This window comes from Morone saxatilis, unplaced genomic scaffold (genome assembly GCF_004916995.1).
Source record: "Morone saxatilis isolate NCDOM2014 unplaced genomic scaffold, NCSU_SB_2.0 Contig23, whole genome shotgun sequence".
Lineage (NCBI taxonomy): Eukaryota > Metazoa > Chordata > Actinopteri > Moronidae > Morone > Morone saxatilis.
The window spans coordinates 2,469,179-2,482,335 of NW_023339796.1; the positions used below are offsets into that span (position 1 = coordinate 2,469,179).

The 13,157-nt window shown below is 39.3% G+C and overlaps 1 protein-coding gene across 2 annotated transcripts in view; it reads left to right on the forward strand.

The window, feature by feature from the left end:
* Nucleotides 1–13,157, forward strand: part of LOC118334501 (solute carrier organic anion transporter family member 5A1-like) — a 32,609-nt gene that overhangs the window by 10,923 nt on the left and 8,529 nt on the right. For both annotated transcript variants that reach the window (XM_035670422.1, XM_035670423.1), the window contains exons 3-5: nt 6,229–6,361; nt 7,640–7,857; nt 8,500–8,664. In XM_035670422.1, coding sequence (XP_035526315.1) covers nt 6,229–6,361; nt 7,640–7,857; nt 8,500–8,664 — 516 coding nt within the window. The remainder of the gene's footprint in view (nt 1–6,228; nt 6,362–7,639; nt 7,858–8,499; nt 8,665–13,157) is intronic.

A 13,157-nucleotide genomic window follows, 5' to 3' on the forward strand; every position in this document is an offset into this window, starting at 1 on the left:
AGAAATAGATCAATAATCCTCCTCAGATGCATTAATAGAATACCAAGCCTGTTTTGACAATGTGAGGAGTAGAAATTACAGATATGTGTGAAAATGTAGGAAATAAAAACTTAATAAGTTGAGCTGATGGCAGCTACAGTTAGCAGTAAATTTAGCACAAGTAAAGCTATCTGTCCATCGGAAGACTGTAAATCACTTCATAATGTCCTCCAGTAGCTGGAGGACATCAGATGGAAAACCAGAGAACATTTTTCTCAATAAAGTGACTTTAGTGGTGCAGAGTGAGAATGAAACTGGCACTGTTATAAGGCTGTGTAGTGTCAAACTGATTTTACAGCTGTTAGCTAGTTCAAATGTTTTGATTGCTTCACTGCATTACTTCATTCAAACCAAAATCATACCACGGGGGATAGAACAACGGGATGACTCTGGTGTGTCTCAATGTTACCTAAAACACAAAGGGGAATACACAAAAAGGGCAAACGTTTAGAGTTTCAGTCGTTTGACTCATAGTTCCTGAAACTAAGTGGTCAAAATATATCAGACACTAAATATATCAGAAAATTAGCACATGTACGAACACCATAGGATATTTACAGTTAATGAAATAGTGCAGGCATAAACTACTGTACACATTTAAAGGGGAATTCCACCAATTTTACACATAAAGGTCAGTTCTATTCATTATAATTACCACTTGGACCTGTGAAACTGTAATATAATGTATTCTGTTACTGGAGAAGCTTCAGTTTTAAGAAAATAACTCCTTATTGGTCTTGGAGGCTTGTTTTACAGGAAGCCTGTGTTGCATGTCATTTACATTGAAGGTCTTATGAATAGATACTTTCAAGTTGCATTATGGGAAGTGAAGCTCACACGCCATTAGGTAACTAAATGTCAGAGATATCTTGAGACCCCTGAATTTTGCGCATTTGAAAAAAAAAAAAATCAGTTTCTTGTGAATCCTTTCTTTTATGGAACTGTGAGGTTAAATCTCTGGAGATCTCCTTTAATCACTCAGTGGTTTTAGTACTTGTGAATGTTAAGCTGTAGATTGGCAGTCATGTTGTCCAGCAGTCACAATCAGCAGCACGTTAAGTAAACTGAGGAAAGCAAGAAGTTCATCAGGGCCCAACAGTTACAGGGTTCCCACGCGTCCTGGAAAACCTGGACATTTAGAGAGTAGTTTTCCAGTAATGGATACCCCTGGAAATTAAAATGACCAAATATCCTTTAAATGAGCCATGTTGTTCTGGAAAGTACCATAGCCCCCTCAGTCAGATCACTTACATAAACCTAGGTGCATATTTTGTTCAACACTGGTCTCTCTACTGTAGTAGTAGTAGTATTCATTCAAAATTCTCATATCTACATGCATACAGCATCAACCTACTTGATAAATACATGCACATGGATGTTAATCGCACATGTAATGAACATTTGTGTAATAAAATAAATACAATTTAAAAAGGAGAGGGAACCCTGATCAGCTTTTGGTTGCCGAAACTGAAAATATGGTCGACGTTGTTTGATAGTATCAGTTATATGTCAGCTTAATAATGAAAATATGACATAAAATAATGTTTTAAAGCTTTATTAGAGTAACCGAATAAAATTCTTTGCCATTTGTGTTTAGGTTAATCGAACTTTTCACCCTCACAGTCAAACAACTTGGTTTGCTTCGCCATTCGTCTCTAAAACAGATGCCTGCATGAATGCAACAAGGCACGTTCAGCACTTCCAGTTCTGACTGTAACAGTAATATTTAAATATCACTAATTCAATGAATGCTAACAGTTTATTTATTTTTGGGACGCATGTTTTGCTGTTTACTGTCCCTATTTCATATGTTTAAAAGAAAGGCCAAGAAATGGTTGCCGTTTTTTTTTTTCTCTCAGAATGGTTGCCAATGGCAACCGGTACAGCCCAGCCCTGTTTCACGGAGACTGGCAGTGTGATGTGGGTGCTGGCAGCCCGTTGGGAAGTTGTAACGAGACCGCGCTGTGTCAGCAGGTTGCCACAACAACGCCTCCCATCCCGTAACATTTCATTGTGTCTCCCCTCTTTCATCTCGCCGTGGGCCGGCCTCGCCTGGCCTCAGCTGTGTCTGTCTGTCTGTCTGTCCAACCCCAGACGTCACATGGCTCCTCTTTACCTCTGCTGCCGTGTGGGTGGGACAAAGAAAAAATGCAGCTGCAGTTTTGTGGCATTTACAAAGCTGTAAATCACAAATAAATCCATACATCAACTGGCAAATATCTAATGAAACCTAAAAAAAAAAAACAACAACTTGGCAACTCCAATCCTGATTTATGTTTTTGATTTATGTTAAAAGGATTGGAAGCATACACGGTTTTTGCTTGTTCATTGAGGTTCACATCTATCTAAGTCTCTTGAAACCCTTAAAAAAAACATTTCAAAATTACATTTTACATTTATTAACAGTGTTTTGCCAGCAGTGGCTCTCACACAGCTTTTCCTCTAATTTATAGCTGCCATCAATCTCTTTTACGACCGTGTTGAGGTTTATGTCCCCGGCCCAGCAGGTCCGAACTCATGTAATCAGGATTGTACAGAGGCAGATGACTACAGATGCTTTTTGTTAGTGAAGCAGTAACGCCTGAGAGGGCTCTCTGTACTCTCACTATGTGTGTAATAGTTATCAAGCAACACTAGAGCATCCACAAACCCTGCAAGGAACCCTGCTGAGAGTATTATGTCATATTAGAGTATTATTACAGTGTTTTCAGCAGTTACCAACACATTATCATAATAAAAAGTCTCTCATCGGCATATTAGCTACCTGCTCACTACAAGAGCTGGTGTTGCAGCCTTTACAAATATGACTCACAGCACATTTCAGAATGTGTCTTAAACCAGATCTGACCAGATCAGACTGCTTGTCTGAATCTACCTGTTGTATAACAGGCAACATACTGTATTAAAAGGCACACTGTGTAACTTCAGCACACTGGATGACAGTTCAGGTGATTATGGCTTTTTCAGACTGGAGGTAAATCAGACTGGTTTCTCAAATCAGATCTTTAGGACAGATTGCCCACGCTGTTATTTGTGAGCGATCAGATCGGAATTGTGTGTCCAGAACGTAGGCGTCAGTAACTACGTAACGCGGGTTTCCAGCGTGGAAGCAGGAGAAATGATCCATCATCTCACGCTGTTCAAGTTGTGGTGCAAAACTCAGCGATGGAGAAGGCTTGTATACATTATACATTGCGTTGTTCCCTGCTGACTTGATGGCGGGCTTCACTGTGCGTTGTTGTGCATTGTGTTGCATTGTGTCGCATGTGACAGAAAAGACACTTTGAAATCCTATTTATGCAGCTTTAGTGTCCGATCTGAGGTGCATCTGTAGAAATACAATCTTCTATGACCTGGCCAATAGTGTAGCTTGGTATTTTTGTGGTTTTTAAATTTAAAGGTTATCCAGCAGAATGGACCAGAGACTTCTGTGATCAGGAATGTCAACAATCATCGTGTCCGAAATATAGATAAACAGATTAATCAGAACAATGTTGAACAATGTTAGCACAAGTTTTAGGTAAGGTGGTGAAAAAGTTAACATTTTCTCTCTTAAATAACAGTAACGTTCTGAAATCTACAGCATAAACCAATGTCTGTTTCTGTTTCATTAATTATGTATAATTCCATCTAAAACAATTTGTTACTGGCTAAGATAACAAAGTATATTAGATTGTAATGTGACTTTTCTCTGTTTTGATGTGCATTATATATTGGCCGCAGATAGCTGAGGAGAAATATTAGTAGGTTTCTTTCAGTTTTTTTGCCCCACATATTTTAATTTCTGGACCATATACTGTCCATGCTAGTCTCCAGAAAAAGGGGCCTAACAATGGAGGATTGGACCATATCAGGCCTCAGGCTGTGGATTGTTGGATTTACTGGATAAAGACGTGGAGGAATCAAAGTCGTGGCCTGCTTTCAGTAAACAGGCTGAAAATCAGTTTGCTTTGATACCAAAAGGAGTTTTCCCTCCATGAGCACAAACACTGCTGCCTCAACACAGGCTCGTGTCCACATCCTCCATCTCTCTGTCCCGTTCTTCACTCTCTCTTCCAGCCTTTATTTCACCTCTTTTTCCCTTCTCTCGCTTGCTTTTCATGCTTTGAACTTTACTGTCTCAGTCTTTTCTAGGTGTGTTTCCACGTACATCTTTTATGCACATTTTAAACCTGAGTCAAACAGAAATTTTTGAATACACATTGACATTTGCTGTACCTGCTTCTGTTCCCAATACTGTAGAAGTTCCACTCCACCAGAAATCCCCAAATATGAACATATTCGAGGCATCACAAGAGCGAACGTGCATGGTTGTAGCTTAACACAAGCAGCTGTAAAAGCCAAATAAAATACATTAAAACTAACATAATGTTTTATTTAAATCAGAAACTGTCTCGACAAGCTAATCAATCTCTGACATTCAGTGCCAACATTCTCTTATTAACATTAGAAGTCCGAACAATGTTTCTTATTATTCTTTCTCACTTTCCTCACATGTCAGCAGTGGCCCGGTCGCCTTTTTATCCCTCGGCTGACATCACGTTGCGTAACACGGCAACCCGCCAGCCGAGGGTTTTCCTCTTCTCCTGCTAGATAAGGGATTATCCTTGATGCCGCTGGGTCCCCTTGGAAAACCCAAGCTCTCAATCCCATCCCCATGCTTTATCATCCCAGGCTCTGGCTATCCCAATCAGATGATGTAATGGTCGAGTGGAGGCTCAGAGGAGTCAGTTTTCCTTTATTAGGGCCGGGCAATATGGACAAAATCTTTTCTCACATAGTCCTGACTTGATTGGACAATTTAAATGTCATTATTTAAGTTTATCAGGTTAAACTGGCTATTATTCTCTGTCTCTAGCTTCCCAAATGTGAGGATTTGCTGGTTTACTGTTTTATTTCATTGTAAGTTGAATACCTTTTGGATTTGGACTTTTGCAATTTAAAGATGCCACCCTGGGAAATAGTCATGGAAATTGTTCTCTTGTTTTAGCTTGTTGATTGAGTGATTAATCAATAAAATAATCATAATATGAATAGATAATGGGGAAACATTTCTAGATAATTTTCTTTGGGACTATTTCTGCTGAAATCCTTCACTTACAGAGATCTTTGATCTTTATGCTTTGTTTTGATTCCCCACAAAGTCATTAGTATTCCATTTAAAAAGCATGCTTTACAAATTAAAAAAAGGCACAACAAACCAGACATAAATGTCAGAAATCATTAGCAAGTTGTCATTTTATTTTGAAAAGCGTGACATTGGTGATTGGAAATTCTACGAGCTGTCTTTGAAACTGCTACTGACATGAACCCAGAGCTCCCAGTAAGTTCCCAGGACAGTTAGATAACGTTCAGTTTGGCCCAGCTTTGAGTTTTTAAGTCACGCCACTGGATTTTTGTGTTCACTTTCAACTTCAGCCAAAGACTTTAAGATGTTAATTCCCTCTAATTGGAGAAATCTTATTTTCAGCCTCGAGCAGGCCCCGTATTACATGGTCATATGATCTGCTCACATGACACACACACACACAGCCTTTTGTACCCCACTCTTAATGCTAGATTAGTTTGATTCAAAGAGTTACATAAGGGTTAAAGTTAGGCATTGAGTTTAGATAATTGAGTGACTTTTATAGAAGTTGATATACAATAGTTATTATCAGATGAATCATCTAAAATCATGTTCATTCAGAGGTGATGTAGGTGGTTTGGGCTGGATGGTCTCACTAAGAAAACATCCTGCTTTATGGTCTATTTTACTCTAAATGGAACCATTATTTACAAAATGCTGTATGGAAGAAGACTTGAAACTAAAACTTCAGACCATACACTCATTAGTTTACTAATGTTACTGTTTACTGAGCTCATACATCAAGTGATAAGCAGTTATTTCCCCTATAAGACTCAATACTATCAGACTTTTTTTTGCAGCCAATGGAGCTGCCCCTGCTGGCCCATAGAAACAATGCAGGTTTAATTCACTTTCTCAGGAGTTAAAGGAGAACGAACATGTGAACACAAACAAACGAATCCCATGTTGTTCTGTGTCTGCTGGATGTGAAAGAAGGCAGTTGTTGTACTTAATGCAACTTTATAAGACTGTAATATGTGGGGGAATTTATATCTGTATATCATTTTGATGTTTTTATAACAGTTTGAGCACAATTCTTATCTATTTTCTTCTCTCCTCAGCCATCATGTATGTGATGGGAGCACTGGGTCCAGCAGCTGGATACCTGCTGGGAGGAGTCCTCATCGGCTTTTACGTGGACCCGAAGACTGTTGTCAATATCGATCAAAGCGACCCCCGCTTCATCGGCAACTGGTGAGAACAATCTGGGCTGGTTGAAGTGTAATATACGTGTGCTGGTATACTACCTGTGTTTCAGTAGAAATAGTCTGGTGATATTATTTATTTGTCCCATTGTCAACAAAACACAAACACTGACGTTTATTTTGACTCAATCTCACAATGTGGATTACTCCGCAGCTGAAAATAGACCCAACAAATGCACTACTTCCTCTCATTAGAGTTTGTTTAAACAGTGTGCAGCTCTTTTGGGAAATTAGTGAGCCTTTAAAAAAATATATATTTTAACGTGTATATTTCTATAGGTGTTTTTAAAGATGTACATCATTATTAGGAACCTTTGGGCTTTGAGCTGAAAGAAGTAAGAAAGTATTGATAGATGAACGTTGGTTTTGGTATTTTTTGGGGGGGATTTGTTGACAGTAGCAAAAGCCTTTTCTTTTAACAAATTATTCTAGTTCCAGCACCTGCAGGAAATAGTTCAGGAAATAATGATTATCTGGTGCCACGTTAAAGATGTGTTGGTCAGTACTGAGATTCCAGGCCCTTAATTAAATCTAATTTTGGATTGAATTTGGGATTTTTACTCGGTGTTAAATAGACTATTTTCCCATTGTGTGTGCTCAACTTGTAATACCTTAGCTTCAGTGGTGGACGTCTCAAAGCTTCATAGGGTTATATAACATGACCAGAGACCATCCTCTCTCCAAAAATCAGTAATGGGAGTCTATAAAGGCAGAACACGCATTGTTTCTGCTCAGTTCTGTGCTGAAAGCGAGATTACTGAAGCTGAAGCATACGAGTTAGTCAAGAGGAGAAAACTGGAACCAATGAAGACAACCACATATACTCCAAAATGCAGCATTACTTTACATAAGATGCATGTTTGTTCTTTGGGTACAGTTTTTGTAGACGTCTTATAGCCATCTGTAAATCAGTTGGCATGTATGAGATGCGGTTAGTCATCTATTTACAGCGCTCAGTGATGCCATCCTCTCTTTACTGACAGCATGACCGGTGACTCAGTAGCTAGCAGCCACGGGCTTCCTACATGAATTATAGGTGATGATAGCAGGAAGTTGAGTGTACTAGTGATTTTGCACAAACCTGACTCCAGTTTATTTATTTATGTGCCCAATAATGAGACACGGAGATAAAATGATACCAGACTGGCGGTCTTCGATAGCATGGAGCGACGAGTAAAATGTCTCATCCACGAGTGACTCAGCTGAATTCACTTCTCTTTGGTCACTTTCCTGTATTTTGACTGTCAATCCTCCCTCGTCTGTCTAGGTGGAGCGGGTTCCTTCTGTGCGCCGTGGCCATGCTGCTGGTCATCTTCCCCATGTTCACCTTCCCCAAGAAGCTGCCACCCCGACACAAGAAGAAGAAGAGGAGAAAAAAGGTTAGCCTCGACGACCTGTCCAGCGATGACGACGTCCTCAAGGAGAAGAGCAACAACAAGAACCAGACGGTCACCTCATCCATGGGCTTCGGAAAAGACATCAAAGGTACCAGAAAATACTGCGACCTGTTGGCGAGGGCCGCTGATGTCAGTTTTACATGACTCTAAAATATGAGTCCAGCAGGTCAACATCTATGTTTAAAGTTCAACACACAAAGTTGCATTGGGTAATGGTGGTTGATGGTTTAATAAAAAGTAGAACTGCAACAATTAATTAATTATTGAATCGACATAAATTCATCATTATGAGTAATTCTTTAAGAAAACATGTCAAAATTCTCGAGTTCCAGCTTTCTTCAATGTCATTATTTGCTGGTTTCCAGAGTCCTCTGACTAATCTGAGAACTGTCAGCTTATTCTTTATTTATTATTTATTTTTATGTCAGAAAATGTGATGGATTCACTGTTTTCTGACATTTTAAAGACAAAGATTTGTCAGTGCTCATCCTGTACTGTGAATATAATGGACTGTTGACTGCATGTTAAAGGACCAGTGTGTAAGATTTAGTGGCATCTATCGAAAGTGTAATATCTTCTATATTTCAGGAGAAATCCACCACACAATACTTTATGACTCTGCGGGGATAGAGTGGACTGTTGGGAACAGATAATTGCTTTACAACAAAAAAAAATCAAACTCTTCTCTCTGTCTGCCCTTCTTCTCCTCCTCCTCCTCCTCCTCTTTCAGACCTGCCCAAAGCAGCAGTGAGGATCCTGAGCAACGTGACCTTCTTGTTCGTCAGCCTGTCCTACACGGCAGAAAGCGCCATAGTCACAGCTTTCATCACCTTCATCCCCAAGTTCATTGAGTCTCAGTTTGGCATCCCGGCCTCCAGCGCCAGCATCTACACCGGTGAGCTGAACTTAAACGCCACACTGTACTAAAGCAGCAAAGTTACCTCATCACCCAATCAACATTTATGACCCACTCTGACATCTTTGTGTGAAAAACTGATGTCTGGTTTTCTCTCTTTAAATCTGATGTTTCAAAAATGGGACTTCTATCTCATAAAACTCTCACATTTGGGAGGCATTTGTGCATCCTAAAGACAAAACTATTCTCTGCCTTCTCCTCTGAACTCCACCTTAATGTCTCTACAGCAGCACAGACAGGATGCAGACAGACCAGAATATTCATACAACACCCAGGACTTTAATATCTGCCAGTTCAGCGGTGCTCTGCTGGTTTTATCTTAGAATAGAGGAGGAGAGGCTGTCGGCCCAGAGCTGCAAGCCAACACACATTAATAATAAAGAAACTGCTGGTCTTCAAATGAAGGGGTCTCCTGGGACATAGAGCTAGAGCACTGAGTGCAGTACACACTTTTAGAAACACATACACACTAACAAGCACAATCACATACGTACAGGCTAATACATTACATGCTCATACACAGCAGCTATTTTCATTCCAGATCAAACATTTACTATATCAGCTGCTTTATCTGTAATCTGTGACTGTTAACCCCTAAAATCATGATCCATATTGGCCTCAAAAGTCCTGTATTGGTTGGGTTCTGCTGTGAATGTTGGACTATTAGTTTCGGAAAGTGAGAGAAATTGTAGGACACAGCCCCAGAGAAAGATCCATTTGATTTGTATTATAACACTGACTTTCTTCTGGCACTGCGCTTGATTTTTAGCTCAAAACGATGTTCAGCGTTTTCAGCTTCAGTACTGCAGCAAAAAAGCATTTTCACCACAAAAGATCTGTCTGTAAAACTGTTGACAGGACGCCTCAAACTGCAGACAAGGACAGTTATTAATCTTTACGTTATGAAGCTTCCTACCATCATCATAATCATCCTCTTAGACATCTTCTTAGAGTAAAGTCTGTGGGATGAGCTGGTTGTTTTTCAGGGATGAAACAACAGAGGAGCCTCACAGAGCCTCCAGCATGACTACAGACTTTAAGTCTTATTAAAGAAAAGGTCAGTTCTTTGTTGACTACTCTATAGAACAGCTTATCTAAGTGTTATATAAGTTAAATGAACAGCCCGTAGAGGAGTAAAGCAGTGTGTCAACAAAATCCTCAAGACTGTCAGGAGTGTATCCTAAAGATAGAGAGCCACTCAGAGGCGTCTCACGGCTGTGGCTGATAACAAGAAGCTGAGAGGAACGATGGCCTTTTTTAGAGGTGATGGCTATTTTGGTATTCTGTAGACGCTGATAGCAAAAGTATTTCCACATTTGGAAGTTAATGTGGCACCTTTTTGTTTCTTTCTATAGATTTTGATTGACATGTTTGCAGATACACAAAAGCTAATACAATATATGTATGTATTATTTCACCATCATGACACAGTTGTCTATTTTCAACTGGCACTAGCAGTTTAAGAATCTGTACCAGAGTGCGGTAGCTACTGTTAAAGCCTCCTCCAACAATATATACGTCTATGAAGATGCTGTCCTCCAGGTTATAGGATGTCTGAACGTAAAACAGCAAGCAGATGTGATAATTTCTTAAAATATTTACTCTCACACTGCTTGTTTTTGGCTGTGATGTGATTATAATAAGTTTAATTAAAAAATAAAACGCTCACCTTTTGAAAAAAATTATTATGATTGCTGTCGTCAAAGTGCAGTAGCACATCATTAGTCATACTTGCAGGTACCATGAGTCATCTGAACTTTCCACACAGAAAGCTTGTTTATTTAACTTCTTAAACACTCAACAAACACATTTTATCCAACAAAATCTGCATTTATATAGTTTAGGAGACTTTTTTTTAGTCATACTTGCATTGGTACGATTTTGTCCAAATAAATTCCATCTTAGAAGACTTTTGTTTTTAGAAATATTTCAGTGTTGAGTTGCATAACTGTCTCAGCTGTAGGTGGAGTGGGCTGCGAAGCCTGTGATTAAAACTGCCACTCATACATACAGTATTTTCATATTAAGCCAACCTCTAGTGGGTGAAATCAAAATATTCCTTGGGAACCTGCTCAAGGACCCAGTTTGGTATCCGTTGCTGTTCAGTCTCTGTGGAGTTTTGACTGTGGTTTGGTAGCTGAGGGGGTAGAGCGAGGCACTAGCACCCACCTGCCCAGGGTTTGTGGTTCTGTTCCGTTAGCAGGGTGGGATTGTTAGTCTTGCTCTATTGTTCAGTATTTTATCCTGGACTATGTGCCAAGAGCAGAAGGCCATGCTCAGCTTTTAAGTCTGTAAGCATCATTTTCAGTTCATGAAAGGGAGATGAGAGGTCAAATGACACATTTGAATCCACCCTGCCTGGCTTCAAGCTATGTGCTTATGTCCAATCACAGTTTTTTACCGGACCAATCAGTGTCCTATGAGGAACTAATGGCAGCTACGGCAGTGGTCGTCGACCTTTTTCCTAAAGAGACCGCTTTTCTATCATTTAGTAAACTGGCGACCCCTGGCTAAGTGACATAGGTTATGGAGATTTCATATTGCATTGAAAACTGTACAATTAAGCCAAATAATGAACTAACTGCAGAAAGTTTGTATTAAATGAGATTAGGGATTTTTTAGGGAACTTTTTTTTTGTTTGATTTTCTGTCCACATTATGTTTTTTTTAATCGTTTTTAACAATCATACATACTTAATAGGATTCTTTTTTAACAAATTCTGTGTTTTCTTGTCCCTGACATTGTTCTATTAGACAGTTTACTTAACAAGTTACTTTACATTTACACTTTTCCTCACAGAAATGTAGCAAATATTGAGATAAGGCCTACTGTGTATATTTTTAAAGTTGTCTAGCACCCCTTAAAATCAAGAAGTGAGTGTTTGCGTGAAAACAACAGTGATGGCTGCTAAAGTGGTTAGTGTAGATGCTGCATGCATCAGCTATTGTATTGTAGTGTATTTCTTCATTTAAAGAAGAACAAAGAACGACAATGAAGGCTTTTCTGAATGGAAAATATGTTCTGACTCTTCTCCCGACTGGCTTTGGGCAGAGTTTGACTACGTAACTTGGTTCATTGATCTTATTGGTTGATGTTCGTCCGTGATAGACAGTGATAGACAGATGTTATTTTTTGAATGTGCCTGCTCTTTTTCAGACAGTTTCCAACGACAAAGTTTAATTTACCAAACACGGTAACAGACATAAATCCCAAGCACAAGCAAGAATTTGAACCATTGTTTACAGAAAATTACATCTTTCATGTTGTAAATGTCTGAAACCAAAGGACATGTTTTCAAAATTGTATAGCAGTATGTTATTTCAAATAATAAGTCTAGCCTCACTGCACTCTGAAAATGTAATGGACTAGACTTTGCTTTGAGGGAAGTTGTTTGACTAGTTAGTAAAGTAAAACTCCAAACCCGACTGATTATGGTGTTAAACACTGATTTACATAAACATACGATTTGCATGGACATAAAGCTGCACAGGACAGGACATTATCTAACATGTACTGTGCTGAGAAGACACTAACTCTGCCTGGGTTAGAGACTCCACTCCCCTCGGGGCCACCCACACTAAAAATGTGTGCTGTCATGGTAATGCAAGGCTGTCCGGGGGAGGCTGTTGTTGTGATTTCTGCATTTTCTTTAGGATTTGTCATGCCATCGGAGAGATAGCGAAGGCTGCAAAGACCACAGTAAGAACTGAATTTACAGGTGATTCAGTATGTTAAAGTAAAAGTTTGTCTTATAGAATAATAATAGAGGAACTGCTTGGCTAACAAAACAAGGTCAAGCTGTTCTGTAGCTTCCTCTGCTGCTTTATCCAAAGGACATTTCCCTTGCTGTATAGCTGTAGAAGTATCAACAAACCGCTGGCAACATGGCTGCAAAGCCTCCATTGCTTAGACCCATTATTGACACTAATATAGATCATTTATCTAAATGAATAGGAGCTAAACACAGTAGAAGTTGAATAAGACTCATTTTCTCAGGCAGGGTCCGTTATAATCTGTTATTACTTGATGATAATGAGACATGATTTTCAAAAACAGCTCGATCACAATAATATACAGAACTTAGAGATTGTGCATTTCTAAAAGGTATGGAGAGGAAAAGATGAAGACACTGTGGTCACTTTTCATGTCAACACCACACGAAGCAGATAAATGATTTGCTTCTATACATACTATACATGCTTGTCGTTTATCCTCCACCTAGTTTATCAACCACATCACAAACTCACTCACTCATTTTGTGATAGGTAGACTATGTAGCAATATAGCCAACCAATGCGATGACTAAAGTCAGCTAGACAACAAGATTGTGCATTTGAGATCAAAGATAAGACTACTAGACAATAGCAAATTAATATCCACACTCACAGGGGGGGCTAAATGTGGTTATTGAGCCTCAGTGTTGTTGACTACAAGGCTAGCAGCAGGAATAACCATCTTGGAATAATGTGTGA